At 37.6% G+C, this 21,374-nt stretch overlaps 1 protein-coding gene across 1 annotated transcript in view; it reads right to left on the bottom strand.

Moving 5' to 3' along the window:
* TXNDC16 (thioredoxin domain containing 16) overlaps positions 1–21,374 on the bottom strand; it is a 104,448-nt gene that overhangs the window by 65,900 nt on the left and 17,174 nt on the right. Inside the window, exons 6-8 of the mRNA XM_060167196.1 lie at positions 14,098–14,219; positions 8,775–8,865; positions 4,657–4,807 (exon numbers count right to left, since the gene is read on the bottom strand). Coding sequence (XP_060023179.1) covers positions 4,657–4,807; positions 8,775–8,865; positions 14,098–14,219 — 364 coding nt within the window. The remainder of the gene's footprint in view (positions 1–4,656; positions 4,808–8,774; positions 8,866–14,097; positions 14,220–21,374) is intronic.

Raw genomic sequence — 21,374 nt, 5'->3', positions numbered from 1 at the left:
TGAATAAATTCAGCAAAGTTGCAGGACACAAAATCAACCCTCAAAAATCAGTTGTGGGGCTTCCCTGGTGGCGCAGTGGTTGAGAGTCCGCCTGTCGATGCAGGGGACACGGGTTCGTGCCCTGATCTGGGAAGATCCCACATACCACAGAGCGGCTGGGCCCGTGAGCCATGGCCGCTGAGCCTGCGCGTCCGGAGCCTGTGCTCCGCAACGGGAGAGGCCACAGCAGTGAGAGGCCCGCGTACCGCAAAAAAAAAAAAAAAAAATCAGTTGTGTTTCTTACACTAACAATGAACAATATGAAAAGAAAACTAAGAAAATAATCCCATTTATAAGAGCATCAAAAAGAATTAAATACTTAGGAATAAGCTTAACCAAGGAAGTGAAAGACATACATTGAAAACTACAAAACATTGCTGAAAGAAAGAAAAGAAGATAAAAATAAATGGAAGGACATCCCATTCATGTTCATGTTCTTGGATTGGATATAACATTATTAAAATACTACCCATACTACCCAGTCATCTAGAGATTCAATTCAATCCCTCTCAAAATCCCAATGGCATTTTTTGCAGAAATAGAAAAGCCATCCTAAAATACATATGGAATCTCAAGGGACCTTAAATAACCAAAACAATCTTGAGAAAGAAGAACAAAGCTGGGGCCTCACACTTCCTGATTTCAAAACATATTACAAAGCTATAGTAACCAAAACAGTGTAGTACTGGCATAAAGACAGACATATAGACTAATGGAACAAAACAGAGAGCCCAGAAATAAACCCTTGCATATATGGTCAACTGATCTTTGACAAGGGCACTAAGGCTATATAATGGGGAAAGGATAGTCTCTTCAACAGATGGTGTTGGGAAAACTAGATATCCACATGCAAAAGAATCAAGAGGAAGCCTCATCTTACACCACATACAAAAATTAACTCAAAATGAATTAGAGATCTAAATGTAGAAAATGAAAGTGTAAAACTCCTGGAAGAAAACATAGAGGGAAATCTTCATAACATTGGAATGGAAATGATTTCCTGAAAATGACACCACACGCACAGGCAACAAAAGCAAAACCAAACAAATGGAACTACATCAAACTTAAAAATGTCTGCACAGCCAAGGGAACAATAAACAGAGTGGAAAAGTAACCTATGAAATGGGAGAAAATATTGCAATCATGTATCAGACAAGGGGTTAATATCCAGAATATTTAAAGAACTCCTACAACAACAATAAAAATAACCAATTAAAAAACAGGCAAAGGACTTACACAGATATTTCTCCAAAGAAGATATATAAATGGCCAAAAAGCATATGAAAAGATGCTCCATATCACTAATCATCAATGAAACACAAATCAGAACAACAATGAAATATCACCTCTCAATCATTAGGATGGCTAATATTAAAAAACAATAACAAAAACAACAGAAAACAACAAGTATGAGCAAGGATGTAGAGAAAAATGGAACTCTTGCACACTGCTGGCAGCAATGTAACGTGGTGTAGCTACTATGGAAAACAGTACAGAGATTCCTCAAAAAATCAAAAATAGAACTACCATATGATCCAGCAATCCTATTTCTGGGTATATATCCAAAAGAAAACAGGATCTCAAAGAGATATTTGCACACCCATGTTCACTGTAGCATTATTCACAATAGTCAAGATGTATAAGCAACTCAGAACATCCATCAATGGATGAATGGATCAGTAAAATGTGATATTGATACATATACATCTGTACGTACACACACACACACACACACACACACACACACTGGAATATTATTTGGTCTTAAAAAAGAAGGAAATCCTAACAAATGCTACAACATGGATGAACCTTGAGGACATCATGCTAAGTGAAATGAGCTAATTATAAAAAGACATACTGTGGGCTTCCCTGGTGGCGCAGTGGTTGAGGGTCCGCCTGCCGATGCAGGGGACAGGGGTTCGTGCCCCGGTCCGGGAAGATCCCACATGCCGCGGAGCGGCTGGGCCCGTGAGCCATGGCCGCTGGGCCTGCATGTCCGGAGCCTGTGCTCCGCAACGGGAGAGGCCACAACAGTGAGAGGCCCACATACCGCAAAAAAAAAAAAAAGACATACTGCATGATTCTATTTATAAGAGGTCTCTAAAGTAACCAAACTCACAGAAGCAGAAAGTAGAATGGTGGTTGCCAGGGCTGAGGAGAGAATAGGGGAGTTGTTTCTGAATGGATACAGAGTTTCAGTCATTCAAGATGGAAAAGTTATAGAGATCTGTTGTACAACAACGTGCATATAGTGAACAATACTGTACTGTATATTTGTAAAAATTGTGAAGAGGGTAAATTGCATTTTTTGCCACAATGAATAAAAAAGATATGAGACAATAATGTCAGGAGCCAACACCTTGCTATATAATATTGTACACTGCCACATGAGCCTGCAAGAAATAATAGAAGCTAACTGAATAAACCATAATAGCATCCTTCTAATTACCTGTATAAGAATAGGCTTAAATTAAGTCAAGTGTTTTGGATCTGTCTGAGACAGAGCTCTCTCAGATGCACAAACAAAAAATAAATAAAAATTCACAGGAAAATGATTATATAATAATTTATCTATTTTAAAATATTTTATCAGGTATTTGCACTTGAAGATTCTTCCTAGTATTCAGATACAAATTTTCTATCAGAATAAACTGATCATAGAGAAGATCATCAGCATTCCAAAATGTCCTTGGTATTAGCCAACAGCACAATAATTGTACCATTTTCCCATCTGTTTTCATTGCTGGGAATCTTAAGAAGGCATCTAGGGTAACTCCATGCCTGCCAGAATCTCACTTAATTGACTTAAGATTGAAATCACTTAAAATTCCTATGCTTAAGATTTATTCTCAGCTTGTCAAGACTTAAAATGACATGCCCCTATCATGATTATAAGATGCAGTTGTGCTTTTATATCTACAATAATTAAACACATTTGTATCTACTTAAAATAGATACAAATATACACACACAACTACACACACAAAAACTCCAACCTGCATCTATTTTCCCATGCTTAGAAGTAAAATAATGCATATAATTGCAGTGATCATGCATCCAGAGTTTACCAGAAGTCTGAATCCCAGTTTCCATTTTTTATTAATGTTTATAGATAATGTCTACTGGTGAATAGATAAAATCCTGAGAATTCTTAATATCTTAAAATTGGAAGAAAAGGAAATGAGGAGAGAAATGGTGAAGAACTGTACAAGGAACTGACCTGGGCTTTGTGGTGAAATGGAAGATCAAACCAAATTCAGAGGATTATCTCCCCATGGAAATAAGATAAATGTCCCCTCTCATCACCCAGGGAAAGGAAAGGAAAAAAGATTTACATACTGCTTTTTTTTTTTAGTTGTTTGAAGCCAAAATCTAACCAAATAAAAACTGACCAAAATAAAGAACTCAGGAATGAAGCCAGTAAAATTGGGACTGGTGAGCTCTGAATCTATTTAAATGTGGAAGAAAGGCTTTTTTTTAAAGTCGGAATTATGGTTATAGAACACAATATAAATATTATAAACTTTACAATGTAAAATAACACAAAACTAAAATCTGGAGGATAAGAGGAGCTGAGATGGAAATAAATGTAAGAAGTCAGTACTCTCATCTTTCATAGCAAGGAGTAAATCAATATTAGCTAAAATACAAATATGTAGTTTTTTAAATAATGATTTTCATTTCTTAATGTTTTTCATAAACACTTAAGACAATATTTCCTAAAAAGCCCTCTGATAAAGAAACAATTTCTCAAAAGTTCCATAATTCCTCTAGTTTCACATCAGTTTCTTTTTCTTCTATTAAATTCAAATAAGATTAAATATAATGTTTCTTACTATAAAGTAACTCATGTAATATATGTCCATTAATCCATTCATCCCTCTATCTGTATGTATCTATATGGATGCAGAGATGACTGGTGTGCATCTAACAGTTCATTTCTGAATGATGGGAACTGGTGGCTTTTAAAATTTTTATACTTTGCTGCACTGTTTGGATTATTTATAGCACATATGCACAATTTTTATTTAAAAAGGACATAGTGAGTGAGAAGGCCTACTGAAGGTTTTACATATGCTCAGGACAACCCTTCGAACTTTCAGAGAGAAAAGTCTGCTGATCACCTACTGAGTCTCTCTAAAATTCTTCCAGGCTGACAGTAAGGAAAGTGGGGCACTGGAAATGCTATAGTTCCAACATTTAGGAACTTTTAAAACAGGGATCAAAACATTCACAAAAGAGGTCTTTTCTTAACCCATGATGTAATTAATCTTCATGATCTTAGAATGGTCACAGTTCTTTATAACTACCACAGAATATTTCCACAGTTCATTACAACTGCCATTATAATTACAGTGCTATATTGGATTTCAAAACAACAACACTTCAAGGCATTTTCAAAACAACAACACTTCAAGGCATTAAAATATCATTTTATGAATACATAGTCTATCTTCTATTCTACCTTTAATAAGGTACTACTCCTAAATCTGCCTAAATGAAATAAATATGTCCAAGGGGAATAGATATAGCTCATCTAAGTAAAATGCATATCTGTGAATCAAAACAATAAATCTTATATATGAATTATCTAATATACTTAAATAAGACACATACCAGCAGAGGTGCTTCCATTGTTTTAATAAAACGATGAATGTTCAGTGTAGTCAATGACTGTTCCATTAGTGTTCTCCTACATTGCTGGGTCAAGTCCAAGACTGGTTTACAATGAAAAAAATAGAGATGTGCGTATTCTATATCTTCAGTGCTGTAAATTAAAAATTAGGGACAGACCCACTTGAAGTTCAACGTGTGATCCTTCTACCATGCAGAAAGATATAACAAATCTCTTTGTCCATGCTTTTGAATTACTGTTTTGGTAAAATCCTAAAACAGTATAACAAAATAAAATGGACCTAAGCAAAAAAGAGGATATAAGAAATTTCTGAGTTGTATAAACATTTTTTTTTCCTGAATTCTTTCATATGGTAGCTTCTAAATTAGAGACGGGTCTACACAATCTTTTTTTTTAGATAAAAGACTGTCACCTTGAGGACAATGAGATTATCTTAAAGTATAGTAGCTTTTCTATAGCTGTGCTAAATAAATAAAGCTTTGTAACACGAATTTTCTAGGTTTAATTTAAACCCAAATCTGTTTTGAATAAACTTCAGCCAAAACATACCTTAAGATAGAAACCATGTGACACTTTGTGGGAGTTAGTGAGTTTGTATCTGAAATATTACAAAACTCAGCAAATATGGCTTATAACTTGAGTTCTGGCATTCCCTTCAATATGAGAATTCAAAGATAAACTTATAGTGAGTAAGTAAGGTTTGCCAAAATTAAAATAGCATTTTATAAATCTCCATATGGCATTAGTAGAGTTTGGCAAAATACTGCAAATTTTTATTCTTACAATATTATTTTAATTCTTGATACATGCTTCAACTGAGCTCCAAGATTCACTGATTTCAAATTTAATTGCAAAGTAATTTCTAATAGATTCAGTGACTAAGGAAATGATCATTCAAAGATTACTTAATGCCTACACTGTTAGGCCCTATGCTAAATATAAGAGAATAAGATGAATAAGATGATTCAAATCCTTGAGGGGCTTAGGCTAAAGGACATATATTTAGTAAAAAAATGAAAATATGATTCATAAGTGCTAGAATATACAAAGTGCTATGAGAAACAAAGAAATATTTAATTCTGCCTTAAGTCAGGAAAGAGAAGAAGAAAGGGAAGGGAAGGGAAGGGAGATCATCATAGAGACTGAAAACAGTAAGAGAGAATGACTTCTCCGAGAAGATAAGACTAATGGGTATTTCAGACAAAAGGAACTATATAGCCAAGACCCAAACAAAGTATATAACTTTTTGAGAAGAACAGTAAATAGTCACATGTTGCTGAAAGGAAAGTGTTGAGAGCAAGAGGACCCAGCTGAGGTTGGACTACCTATCATAATCTCTGAAATAATAAAATAATGTTGGAAAGTTATTTAATCAGGGATCATTTGGTTGTAGGTAACAGACACCAAAAAGGTGGGAGTGAGGGGGATTTACTGGTAGTTTAGAAGAGCATCTCACAGAATACAAGGAAAATTCAAGTAACTGGATCACAGGATAAATGTATATAGATCTGAACAGCAAGAGTTCAGGGACATTTGGCCATCAACACTTTTTACCTCCTCACTCTCTCTGCTTTACTTCTACAAGAGCAAAACATTCCTGTGGGCAAGAGAGCCAAAATGCTGTATAGTCCAGCTTCTCCATGCCCAATTCCAAGTTCCTAGAAAAAGGTATCTTATCTGCTCAGGTAAGTCCACGGATTGGATGACTCTAGGTCAGGTGGCCACCTCCAACTTAATTGACTGTGATATGTATGAGGTAGGGGTAACACCCTTCTTAGCCTACACACAGATTCTTTAAGAAGGGAAGATGGGGAGGTAGCAGAAAGTACTGGTGTCTCTACAGCATGCTACCTCTTGTTCTACCTATCACATATACCCTTCTTTTTTTATTATTTTACCATTAAAAAAAAATTATTGGAGTATAGTTGATTTACAATGTTGTATTAGTTTCAGGTGTATAGCAAAGTGAATCAGATATATACATATATATATATCCACTCTTTTTTAGATTCTTTTCCCATATAGGCCATTACAGAGCATATATACCCTTCTTAACCGACATTTCAAACATACTCAGGCCCAACATGATATAACAATTAATATACTAGATTATTCAATGTTATAGCCCCAGCAACTAGAATAGTGCCTAGAACATAGAAGGCATTCGATAAATATTTGTTGAATGAAAGAATGAACAAAGGAAAGAAAAAAATAAAAAGAACAAATGAAAGAAAAGATACGTTCACCTCTTCGCCATTAGGAGACAACTCGAAGTCATCACTAACTACTTCACTCAGAAGTGATGTCCCAGGACTACATTATTCTGAATGCACAGTCCTTCCCTATCACATCGGGTCCAGATATGACTCCTCACCATTTTGTAGCCATGAATAAATGAGAATGAAAACTTCTCCAATACGTCATGTACTCAAAAGTTTATGAAAAACAGAATAACTGTACATTTTTAAATTCTCATTTTTAAAACGGGGGAAAGCATAAATCCTTCAAGAACATCAATATATAGTCTGTCTTGCTGAACAGTATTTGTAAAACAAATGAGAGGACTTATACCTTGCCAATAAATAACCAAACCTCTATGTTTTAAGCATGTCACCGTTACTTGCCATTATTCATTAACAGAAAAATAAAGAAGCTAGTAATGCAAGAGAAAATACAAACAACCCTCAGAGAAAGTGTGGGGCTAGCACAGAATCATAATGGGACTGAGAATCTCAAGGTTCCCCCATTCCAAGACGGGAAATTGGTAGTCTACATTGGGAGGAGCAAAGTAGCTGGCTACACTACTGCTCACTGTAAGTATCTTGAGATTCAGTGACTACTTACCGTAAAGTTTTAGGGTACCGTCAGCATGATTCTCAAATTGTTGAAAACATTAATTCTTATACAAATAGCAAACATGCATCAAAGTTTTATTTAACTCACTGAGGGAACCAGCAGAATGGCAGTTCAATAAGAAGATAGAAAAAGGAATGCTGGTTAATGTCGTATAGAGCAATAAAAACATAACTTTTCTTTGCAAGCACTTCACTCTGCCTATCCACTCCCCGCCAAAAAAAAAAAAATTGTTTCACTTTATCAGTTTTCTGTGTATTAACCTCCATGTTTACAAAGTTGTAAAATGTCTGGGATTTAATTAATTGTGTGTGGTATATCAAATAGTCACTATTCTCTGAGAGGTGAGCAGGAGGGCTCGTTAAAAACTCTTGCATGGGGCTTCCCTGGTGGCGCAGTGGTTGAGAGTCCGCCTGCCAATGCAGGGGACACGGGTTTGTGCCCCGGTCCGGGAAGATCCCACATGCCGCGGAGCGGCTGGGCCCGTGAGCCATGGCCGCTGAGCCTGCGCGTCCGGAGCCTGCTCCGCAATGGGAGAGGCCACAGCAGTGAGAGGCCCATGTACCGCAAAAAACAAACAAACAAAAAAACTCTTGCATGGTTTAAAAAGGTCACACAATCACCATTTTGCCCTGCTTTGGATTCATTTTCCTGAAGAGCATTTTGAAGCCAAACTTAGAAGTCTTCAAATGCACTGGTTATTCCTTGTGTCCCCATGTACTAAACAGAAGAAAAACTTTAACCCTAGGTTGCCCAGCCAAAAGCAGTCCAAAGAAGGTCTCTACCTAAAATTGTAAGCTAGAAACTAGACAGGAAAATTAAACATGTAAAATATTCTGTTCAAAACTGTACTCAAATATATTTAAGATTTTTCTGGTATAGTAACTTATGGCACTCTCAGGAAGAATCTCTGGAGCTTAGTTATGAAAGCTGTTATTTTATCACCTATCTGATCACTGTGGCAGATCTATTCGTAAAATACACGTGGCCACTCAAGGGATCACATCTTGTGGCTTATGCATACTGCCTTCGTTCACCTTAGTTTAACATCCCTTCTGTATATTTAAGTTCATTTTAGTACAGCAGATAACAGTAATGAAGAGGATTTCAGGTTTCATTTATATATTCACATCTGGTTACGATTCCCCTCAGATAAGTCCACATTGTGGGAGTATAATGGAAATGCTGAATAAGTAATGTGGAATAAGTGAAATTAAAATTGTTAACTTATGCTTCTTATACATACCCAATACTTTCCAAAAGGGCAATTTCTGTGGTTAAGACAAATTGGTACGTGGTCCCATACACAAAAGCAGCTTCCATGACTGCTCTGTGCTCTGAAGAAGAGAGAAAGAAGTTGGGAGAGAGGAGGAGTTATTCTATTCAGAATACTTTCGTACACCCTTTTATGCTCTATTATGTTTAAATAAAAAGCCTTTGTAGGGATCCCAGTTGGGAAAATACAGGCAGTTAAAGAAGTTATAAAAAGTCTGTTCTAGTTAAGGTAAGAGAAGAACTAAGAGGGAATAGAAAATGAGCTATACTTGAGAATATATGACAAATCTGTGATAGTTTCTTCCCAGTAGTAGGGAAGAGAATATGAGTTCATCATACAACTTTCATGTTATATTTTATATACAAATATTGTACACTATTTCTGGCTTAGTTTTTTTTAAATCAAACTTATTCTTATATATAGTTTAAAGAGACAATTCTACAACGTGTATTAAGAAAATGAACAGTTCCTCTACCCTCAGCCACCATTTCCAACTCCCAAGGGACAGCTACTTTCAACTCTTTTACTCTTCCTTTTGGTATTTACCTCCAAGTCTCTAAATGACCTTCTTATACTCTTATTTCCTGATTTTTTTTTCTTTTAATGTTAGTATTTTCTATCAACTTCCCACTATGGAAGATGATAAATTAGCTCTCCTTTCCAAAACCCCACTCCACAAATATACACAATTCTATGCCCTCAACGTGCTCAATATAGTCCTAATTTTTATTAGATCAATAGTCAGGATTTACACTGTTGGGACTCAGTAAATACTATTTCCTTTTGAAATTTTTTTCACAACAGTTATAGGTATCTTTTAAAATTTTTGTTTAGATTTCTTGCTAATTTATTCCTAAGTTCTTCCACAGTTGTCTAACACTCTGAATACTTCAAATACATCAGTTATATTATCAATTCCCTCTTGTTGCAGACATTTTTGCAGAGCCTTCTGATCTGCTCCAATGTGGACTCTGCTGCTCGACCCGCTGCACAACTTTCATCCTGGGGACTCATTTCATTGTCACCCTGGGGATGCTCCGATTCTCACTCTTACGTTGGGTCCTTGGCCTATTACCCACATCTTCTTGACTAATTTGTTCCCTTGCTCCCATTCTCTAGCTCCTTCCTGGGAGAGGATATATGGAATACACAAATTTTGCAACCTTACACCTCTCAAAGCGTCTTTATTCTACTTTCATAACTAACTATAGTTGTTGGCATGTAGCATTCTAGCATTTCCGCTAAGAATTTTGAAAGCATAGCTCCACTGTCTTCAGTTCCCAGGACTGCAGTTGAGAAGTCCAAAGCCATTCTGATTCTTTTTCTTTTTTTAATTTATTTATTTTTAATTAATTTATTTATTTTTGGCTGCATTGGGTCTTCATTGCTGCGCACGGGCTTTCTCTAGTTGCGGTGAGCAGGGGCTACTCCTCCTTGTGGTGCGCAGGCTTCTAATTGCAGTGGCTTCTCTTGTTGCGGAGCATGGGCTCTAGGCACGTCAGGCTTCAGTAGTTGTGGCACATGGGCTCTGCAGTTGTGGCTCGCGGACTCTAGAGCGCAGGCTCAGTAGTTGCGGCACACAGGCTTAGTTCCTCCGCGGCATGTGGGATCTTCCCGGACCAGGGCTTGAACCCGTGTCCCCTGCATTGGCAGGCGGATTCTTAACCACTGCGCCACCAGGGAAGTCCCGCCTTCTGATTCTTGATCCTTTAACTGCAATATTTTTTCCTTTCTTAAAGATTTTAGAATAGCGTTTGTTGCCAATATTCTGAAAATTCAATATGAGATGCTCTGGTGTGGCTCTGCATTTAAACACTCTGCTGCGATTCAGTGGGCCCTTTGAATTTGGAAGCTCAAAATCCCTCAGTTCTGGGAAATTTTCTTAAAGTATTTCTTTGAAGATTCCTGCCTTTTCATATCTTATTTTCCCTCTTCTCCTCACTGCCATTTCTAGGTAGTTGTCTTCCCCTCCCCGACCTAATCTTCTACCACTTGAATCACATATCATCAGATTATTCCACTCACCACTCTGCCTTGCTGGAGTCATCTACAACCCGAGCCAGGGTTAATCCCCCTCATTCCATGAACAATTTTGCTTCTGTCACACTGTCACACTCTCCAATCCTACTAACATAACCTTGGTGATTTTACTATCCCCATAGATGATCCTTGCAAAATCCTAGCCTTTCAGTCCTTGGTTTTCTCTGGAGACTCCTGTGATCTCTCTTCAGCCCTGCCTTACCCACTCACTGCCATGGTCCCACTCCAAGCTTTGTAATCACCAATCACTGCAAATCCCTCCAAAATGTCCAGCACTCCTCCACACACACACACACACACACACACACACACACACACACACACACACACACTCTCTTCCATCTCCAGGTCACTCTGTCTAGTACATAACTTTAACCTTCCCGGACCTACAATCCTACCATTTTCACTGTCCTTTATCCACCTTGGGTCCTCTCTTCCCTCCTAAACCAGCTTAAATTCCATGGTCAGTCTTTATAATCACTCCCCCGCCTGTCTAGCTAAAACACAGTCCAAATTAAATCAAATAATCTGCCTATTCTGTACTTACATCCATGAAAGTGAATATGGCTGGGGGAAAAAAAAAAGGAAAGAAAACAAGAACCTGCTAGCATCACCATGTCAATGGTTTCACTTTAGATTACTGGCATCAACTATTACTGCTGCCTAGCAACCATTCTTTATTTTCAGGCCTTCTAAAACAACTATTTCATCTCTTCATTCCTCAAACTATCTGATCACTTTATTTCTATTTCATTGAGAAAATGAACCAATTAAGAAAAACCCAAAAAAGCTCCCAGCACCATATCTATCTGCCCCCTTAACTAAATTGATGTCCATATTCTCTGTCTTCCCTCCTAATACCACAGGCGAATTTTCTGTGCTCCTAGTAAAGAACCAGCCCTCCCCCTGTTCACTAGATTCCATCTCCTCTAGTCTATTCAAAGATGTTGCTCCAGTAATTCTGCCCTCTTTTTGCTCCACGATGCATTTTCCTTTTGCTACAAGAACTTTTTTGTCAACATACAAATATGCTTCTTAAAAAATTCTTGAGGACTTCCCTGGTGGTGCAGTGGTTAAGAATCTGCCTGCCAATGCAGGGGACATGGGTTTGAGCCCTGGTCCAGGAAGATCCCACATGCTGCAGAGCAACTAAGCCCGTGCACAACTACTGAGCCTGTGCTCTAGAGCCAGTAAGCCACAACTATTGAAGTCCACAGCCTACAGTCCATGTGCCGCAACTACTGAGCCCACGTGCTGCAACTACTGAAGCCTGTGCACCTAGAGCCCATGCTCCACAAGAGAAGCCACCGCCATGAGAAACCCACACACTGCAAGGAAGAGTAGTCCCCGCTCGCTGCAACTAGAGAAAGCCCGTGCGCAGCAACAAAGACCCAATGCAGCCAAAAATAAATTAAAGAAAATTTTTTAAAAAAATTCTTCACTTGAACCCACATACTCTTCCAGCCACTGCCACATATTTCTCCTTCCCTTAAAAGGAAAACTTCTCAGATTAGTCTCTATAGTCACAGTCTCCAGTTGCTTTCTACCTATTCTCTTACACCCCTGTCAGGCATTTACCCCTACCACTCTACAAAAATTGTGTGCATCAAGGGCATGGATAACTTCCATACTGCTAAGCATAATGGTCAACTGGTAGTTCTTATCCTAATTAACCTTTCAGTTTCCTTTGATACAATTGCTTCTATCTCATCAATAAAATCCTATCATCACTTTGCTTACACACAGGCCATTCTTTCTGCCTCCTTTACTAACCTGTGGAAGATGAAGTATCTAATGAGTTCAGTCTTCTTCTCTTTTCCATCCAGCCTCACTCCCTTCACGGTCTTCTCTGGCCTCACAACTTTATGTCACAAATTTATATCCCTAGTCTGTATCCCCACTATCAGATGCAGACTAGTAAAATCCCACTACCTTGTTGATATCTGTACTTGGCTGTTTAATGGGTACTCCACAAGTATAATGTTCAAAAGTGGATTCTAGAGCTTCCTCTCCAAACTATTTCCACTCTTCCCCACCTTCGTTATCAGCAATTTCATCTTTCACATAGCTCAGGCCAAAATCCCAGAGCCACCCTGGTCTCTGCTATTCTTCTCTCATTCTACAACCAATATGTCAGAAAACTCAGTTAGTCTTACATCCAAACTACTGCTAAAATTCAAATGTATTGCCACCACCACTGCTAACACCCTGGTCCAAGCCACCTACCACCATCTCTTGCCTGCATGATTGCAGTAACTTCCTGATTTTCTCCCTTATTCTACTATTGCTCCTTCTAGTCTATTCCAAACCCAGAAATCAGACTGACCCTGTTAAAATATAAATCAGGGATTTCTGGCTCCCTGTATAGCTCATCCCTCTCGTTAATTACAATTACAAACCATGGACAAAATACAATAACCTGAGGGGCCTTGAAAAGTAAACAATAAACAGGCTGATTCTGGAGCATTATTTTACAAGTACATTAAGTTCAATGGCATACTGTGTAGCCATCAAGCCTTTATGTGTATAAAAATTGAAATTTCCAATAAATGATTTTATTTCATAGAGTACATATAATTTTTAAATGTCTTTAACAACATTTTATATTAACATGTTCAAGTTATAACCATTAACAAGTAAAAATCCTGAAAGCATAACTATAATTTGTTCATGAAACATTTAAAAACTTCTTTATGACAAAATTACCTATGAATGCGCAAGGTGATGCTGTCAAAATTAGATTTTTTAAAAATCAAGAAAAATATGTCATAAACAGCAAATACCAAGGTAAAGAAGGAAGCCAAGACAGTCAACAACATTTATCAAATACTATAAACTACTATATCAGGTACCACGAGGACTGTAAGGAAATAAAAAACAGTAATAGCTAACACAGAGCACCAGGAAACTTTTTAAGTTATTCAAATTCACTTGGTCCTCATAATAACACTAAGAGGTAGGCACAATTATTTTCACCACCTTAGTGACCAGGAAACAGGCTAAATAAGTTGTCCAAGGTCATACTGTAAGTAGTTGGTGGAACATGGAGTCTAACCTAGGCGTCTGGCTCCAGAGTTCTCATTCAAGCACTATACTATGTTGCCTGTTTGAAGAAAGAAAATATAATAGTAAAAGACACTTTAAATTTATTTTAAAATATTAAGATTGTGGTCAAAATACACTGTTAAGTCCTTCAACATAAACACACGTGTATAGAGGCATGACGAAGATTAATGTAAAAGTTGATAAATACCTGGTGTTCCAATGGCTCTGACATATGAGAATGCAATGTTTGCTTTTCCTTTCAGAGCATTTTCTGTGTTCTGAAGGTCCCCCAGAGTGGTAATATATTTTACTTCATTAAAAAGAAGAGCACTGAAATAAATAAAGATGTAGTTGGTAGAAAAATCTGACATTTACTTAGTTATTTAATACATATTTTGAGTAGGTTAAAGAACCTAATCAAAAAAGAAATTTAATCTTTTGAACAAACCCTCAATAGTAAGAACCTAAGCATTTCAAGTCCAAATTAAAATCACCCTCTAAATCATTAGTCTGTCACTAAGAACATTAACCAGGGACAGTTGTGAGAAACAGTGTGCGTATCCTCCGTCACAACCACCTCAATACACTTAAACTGTATTTACTAGCAGCCTATTCTGGACAAATAATCCCTTACAAATCTCTCAGCCATGGATACATTTCAGCCCTTCACACATCTATACTGAAATCATCTTTCCATGGCCTATAGGGCCCTGAATGGTAAGCCTTGTCTACTTCTCCAACATCATTTTGTACTACTATTCCTCATGTCTACCCTACTTTAGGCAACACCCCAGGGCATTTGCACACACCATTCTCTTTGTTGAAAGCTGTTCCCTTCTCCTATATCTGGTCTCAGCTTAAACATCATTGACTTAAGAGAAGCCTCCCTTGTTGGTCCTATATAAGTAGGTCTGTGGCATTTTCCTCTTGAATTTCACACTATTTAATCCTTTGTAGGATCAAATTTATAATTATTCACATATATTTTTTTACTTGTTTATCCCTGCCTCTCTCATTAAACTGTTGCCTTCTTGTGACAGGGACCTTGCATATTTTATCACTATACCCATAACTTAGAATAGAACCTGGTACACTGTAAGTATTCAATAAGTATTTGTTGAATGAATGACAGAAAACATAGGGCAGGAATTATTTATTGCCGTTCTTCATTTGAAGAAACAGAAGATCAAGTCAAAACACTGAAGAGCTTACTTACTCAAAAACACATATACTGAACTGAGGAGCCAGAAACAGAACATAGAACAGGTCTTCTCACTCCTAATTTAGTGATCTTTCCACTTGACCACAGTTCTTCCAAATCATCTTTTTTTTAATATAATCTCTATTTATTTATGTTTATTTATTTGGCTGCGCCGGGTCTTAGTTGCGGCACACGGGATCTTCGTTGTGGCATGTGAGATCTAGTTCCCTGACCAGGGATCAAACTCAGGTCCCCTGCACTGGGAGCATGGAGTCTTAACCACTGACCATCAGAAAAGTCCCCCAAATCATCTTTTTAATGTATAGATCAGAATAACTCATCATATTTCTTCATCCAAAAGAATTTCATTTAAAAATTTTTTACTTCTATATAAATTCTCTATCACTAACAACTAATTTCACTTAATCTCCACATGCATATCTGTGTGTGTGTGTTTGTGTGTGCATGTGTGTGCGTATTTTTGTTAAGCTAAACTTTAAGAATTTTTGAAAGCTGTTCCAACTCCACATACTTAGGTAAGCAAAAGTTCACTCCAATAAATTAGTCAGTCATAGTTTCCTCTTACGGAAAACATAGCTCTTTCCACTAATATAGCAATTCTCAGACTTTTTGGTCTCAGGATCCCTTTATACCCTTAGAAATTATTGAGCCCTTCAAAGGGCTTTTGTTTATGTAGGTTACATTTATCAATAGTTGCCAAAATAGAAATTAAAATAGCAATTAAAAATATTTATTAATCCCTTAAAAAATAAAAATAAACACCATTGCATATTAACATAACACTTTTGTATTAAAAATAACTAAATTTCCAAAAGGAAAGAAAAATCTAATGAAAAGAGTGGCCTTGTTTTACATTTTTGCAAGTCTCTTTAATATTGGACTAAATAGAAGACAGGTGGATTCTCTTATCTGCTTCTTCGTTCACTCTGTTGTGACATCACACACACAACACAAAATGTAGCCTCTAGAAACCGCACTCATAAAAGAAGGAAAGTGAAAAAGGCAAACGTCTTAGTATTATTATAAAAATATTGTCACTTTGGGAGCACCCTGAAATGGCTGCCCTAAATTACACTGCTTAAATATTTACCTATATATTACAGATTTCAACTTTTTAAAAGAAATGTAAAACTTGAATTTCTATACGTCCCAGGGCTCTTGTTTTGTTTTTAAAAGAAATATTTACTGGGCAGTACTCACTATTTGCTAGATATTTTCACATGTTTTCATTTAAATCCTCAACGATATTCTTGGAAAATTCTTTATTACACACACACACACACACACACACACACACACACAGAGGAAAGAACCTCAGGGATTAAGTAACCTGCTCCAGGTCATACCAGTAGTCACTGATAGAGCTGAGATTCTAATCCAGGTCTTCTGACACTTTGCCCGTAACTTTCTAAACTATGTTATTACTGACCACTCATACATGGTAAACCAGGTAAAAAGGGAGGCAACTAATGAATAGCTACAGAGTCTCAGTGGCGATCTGGGCTACTGGCTACTTATACGTTTTGGCTAGCAAGACCAGAATTACCCTTGAGTTACTTCAAAACTGCTGGAAGACACCATCTAGTGAAGTAATTGGACTGCCGTGTAAATTCTCGGCTTGGGAATGACATCCATCCATTTACCTTTACTTCTCTAGCAGCTCTAATCCGTTTGCTTCAAAAATCTAACCTAGGAGTAGAAATATCACTAACCTTTTTTCTCAATAAAGACCAGCAAATATAAATTGATAAAAGCCAACGTTTGGGGGGACACTTCCCACATGTCAGGCATAGTACTAAGTACTATATAAGTAGTGGCAGTTTATCAGTTTTGGGATTGCCTGACTCTTCTGCTTTGGGAATTCCCAGTTTTCTAAGTCTTCATGGTGGGCAGAGCCCAAGTCCCCACATACAAGCTACTAATACTGTAAATTGCTTTTCCAGGCTCCCTGCTGCTAGGCTATATGACCCAGAATCACTTATCTGACATCCAAGACTGGGAGCTAGTGATGTAAAGAATCAGGAGCAGTGCAGAATTATTTCCAGAAGCAGCAGCAGCAGCAACAGTCAGCTTTGAAGGCAGGAATGACAATAGTGCTAATGACAGCTGTAGTGCTAGCAATGCAAGTTGTGGCATCCAATGCCTAGAAGTAATGCAGCAGTCCCCCGCAGACTAGCTCCGTGTCATGATTATGAGCCAAATAATTCAGAGCCAGATAAACCTGAGTCCAGTTCTCCAACCCTTCTAGTGAGTCTGAGCTTTCCTACATCTGCTCTAAATCCTTTTCTGCTTAAGCCAGTCAGACCCAGATTCTGGGGCTTATAACTAAGAACACCCAACAATACACTCAGTTGTGCTTAATTTTCATGGCAACCATGTGAGATCAGTACTATCATTAACTCCATTTTACAGATAAGGTCATGGGCCTTAAAGAGGTTACCTTGCCTAATGTCCCAAAGCTCATTAAAGAGTCATTATCCAAGAGGTAATAATACCAAAACTAATGACATTCATAATCTCACGATCTCCATGATTGTTCCCAATGGCTTCCTAACTTTAATATATTTTTTAATGTTAACTTCCAGAATATGGGGACATCTAGGGATCTCTAGGATCCATTCCATGAGCCTGTGCTCCTTCACTCCAGTTCCAAAGTGGAGAAATGGGTTAAAGGAAAAGTCTGTCTTGCGATTTTCTTGCTCTATAGATGGGGTAAAACAGCCTGAGGCTGCTCTGACCTGGGAGCTCTTCCTGCCCCAGAAAGGCCTTCCTTTTCCTTGGCATACTCTTCCAGAGACCCTCCTAACACAATCATTAGGTAGATAAGATATATGGCCAAGAACTGAATGGGTGTCAGAAAAAAAAAAAAAAAAAAGAACTCAGGAGTCCACCTGACCCTGCTTTTAGAGCAGCAGGTTGCTCAGCCTTTTTTCAGGAAAAAAGACCACTTTTATATCATATTTCTGCCATTATTCAAATTCTAAACAACCCAATAAAAAAAAAAGTTACCTTCTATTTTGCCTTACCAAAACTCCTAGGGGAAAAAAAAAAAGCAAAAAGGGAGGAGGAGAAAGAGGGAGAGATGAAGGAGAGAGACAGACAAATTACTTTTACCTAAATTAATTACAGTTGACCCTCAGTATCCATGGGTTCCACATTTGCAGGTTCAGCCAACTGCAGGTGGAAAATATTTGGAAAAAATAATTCCAGAAAAGTCTAAAAAACAAAACTTGAATTTCTCAAATACTGACAACTGTTTACACAGCATTTACATTGTATTAGGTATTATAAGTAATCTAGAGATGATTTAAAGTATACAGGAGCTACTAGAGCTAATCAATGAATTTCATAAAGTAGCAGGATACAAAGTTAATGCACAGAAATCTCTGGCATTCCTATACACTAATGATGAAAAATCTGAAAGGGAAATTAAGGAAACACTCCCATTTACCACTGCAACAAAAAGAATAAAATACCTAGGAATAAACCTACCTAAGGAGACAAAAGACCTATATGCAGAAAACTATAAGACACTGATGAAAGAAATTAAAGATGATACAAATAGATGGAGAGATATACCATGTTCTTGGATTGGAGGAATCAATATTGTGAAAATGACTTTACTACCCAAAGCAATCTACAGATTCAGTGCAATCCCTATCAAACTACCAATGGCATTTTTCACAGAACTACAACAAAAAATTTCACAATTTGTATGGAAACACGAAAGACCGCGAATAGCCAAAGCAATCCTGAGAAAGAAAAACAGAGCTGGAGGAATCAGGCTCCCTGACTTCAGACTATACTACAAAGCTACAGTAATCAAGACAATATGGTACTGGCACAAAATCAGAAAGATAGATCAATGGAACAAGATAGAAAGCCCAGAGATAAACCCACGCACATATGGTCACCTTATTTTTGATAAAGGAGGCAAGAATATACAATGGAGAAAAGACAGCCTCTTCAATAAGTGGTGCTGGGTAAACTGGACAGGTACATGTAAAAGAATGAAATTAGAACATTCCCTAACACCATACACAAAAATAAACTCAAAATGGATTAAAGACCTAAATGTAAGGCCAGATGCTATAAAACTCTTAGAGGAAAACATAGGCAGAACACTCTATGACATAAATCACAGCAAGATCCTTTTTGACCCACCTCCTAGAGAAACGGAAGTAAAAACAAAAATAAACAAATGAGACCTAATGAAACTTAAAAGCTTTTGCACAGAAAAGGAAACCATAAATAAGACGAAAAGACAACCCTCAGAATGGGAGAAAATATTTGCAAATGAAACAACTGATACAGGATTAATCTCCAAAATTTACAAGCAGCTCATGCAACTCAATATCAGAAAAACAAACAACCCAATCCAGAAATGGGCACAAGACCTAAATAGACATTTCTCCAAAGAAGATATACAGACTGCCAACAAACACATGAAAGAATGCTCATCATCACTAATCATGAGAGAAATGCAAATCAAAACTACAATGAGGTATCACCTCACACCAGTCAGAATGGCTATCATCAAACAATCTACAAACAATAAATGCTGGAGAGGGTGTGGAGAAAAGGGAACACTCTTGCACTGTTGGTGGGAATGTAAATTGATACAGCCACTATGGAGAACAGTATGGAGATTCCTTAAAAAACTACAAATAGAACTACCATATGACCCAGCAATCCCACTACTGGGCATATCCCCTGAGAAAACCATAATTCAAGAAGAGTCATGTACCAAAATGTTCATTGCAGCTCTATTTACAATAGCCAGGCCATGGAAGCAACCTAAGTGTCCACTGATAGATGAATGGATAAAGAAGATGTGGCACATATATACAATGGAATATTACTCAACCATAAAAAGAAACGAAATTGAGTTATTTGTAGTGAGGTGGATGGACCTAGAGTCTGTCATACAGAGTGAAGTAAGTCAGAAAGAGAAAAACAAATACCATATGCTAACACATATATATGGAATCTAAAAAAAATTTTAAAAGGTTCTGAAGAACCTAGGGGCAGGAGAGAAATAAAGACACAGACGTAGAGAATGGACTTGAGGACACGGAGAGGGGGAAGGGTAAGCTGGGATGAAGTCAGAGAGTGGCATGGACATATATACACTACCAAATGTAAAACAGATAGCTAGTGGGAAGCAGGTGCATAGCACAGGGAGATCAGCTCAGTGCTTTGTGACCACCTAGAGGGGTGGGATAGGGAGGGTGGAAGGGAGACACAAGAGGGAGGAGATATGGGGATATATGTATATGCATAGCTGATTCACTTTGTTATAAAGCAGAAACTAACACACCACTGTAAAGCAATTATACTCCAGTAAAGATGTTAAAAATAAAAATAAGTATACAGTGGGCTTCCCTGGTGGAGCAGTGGTTGAGAGTCTGCCTGCCGATATAGGGGACACGGGTTCATGCCCCGATCCAGGAAGATCCCACATGCTGCAGAGCGGCTGGGCCCGTGAGCCATGGCCACTGAGCCTGCGCGTCCAGAGCCTGTGCTCCACAACGGGAGAGGCCACAACAGTGAGAGGTCTGCGTACCGCAAAAAAAATAAAAAATAAGTATATGGGAGGATGTGCATAGGTTATATGCTAATACTACACCATTTTATATGAGGGATTGAGCATCTGGGGATTCTGGTATCCACGGAGGGTGAGGAAGGCGCGGGGTGGGAGGTGCTGAAACCAATCCCCCTTGGATACTGAGGGATGACTGTATAGTATTCTAGGCAGATCCATGCATAAAATGAAATATCCCAAAATGTTTCATTAGGCATTTTCTAAATTAATACAGTTAAAAAAACAAACAGAAGCCATCTCTGAAATTTGAATTGAGAGTACAAGTAATAACAAAGTTCAAAAACATCAGTCTAAGTCTTTTTGTCATACGCTGTGTATTTTCCTACTAGCTTACCACTTATAAAATTAACACCAGAAACAATCTTATGGGCTTATAACATAAGAAGATTTCTGCTCCTCCAATTTTTAACAACCAAAAAGTGAAGCTTCCCAATTCATTCATCCATCAATCCAATATTTTTCAACACCTAATACATGGCACACACGATGTTATGCACTGGTAGAAGGACTTTGTGTAAGAAGGCACAGTCTGGGGATATAACCATTACTACCAATTAACATAGAGCTGTGAGGAATTCAAATCCAAGGCAAGTAATTTTTTACTACAATTTCCCAGTATGTCACTATCAAACAGGAACCCACCTGATAATACTGTGTA

The sequence above is a fragment of the Lagenorhynchus albirostris genome, chromosome 1 (assembly GCF_949774975.1).
Source record: "Lagenorhynchus albirostris chromosome 1, mLagAlb1.1, whole genome shotgun sequence".
Taxonomy (NCBI): domain Eukaryota; kingdom Metazoa; phylum Chordata; class Mammalia; order Artiodactyla; family Delphinidae; genus Lagenorhynchus; species Lagenorhynchus albirostris.
The sequence above is the reverse complement of the archived record's forward strand: the minus strand, read 5'-3'. Positions and strand labels throughout refer to the sequence as shown.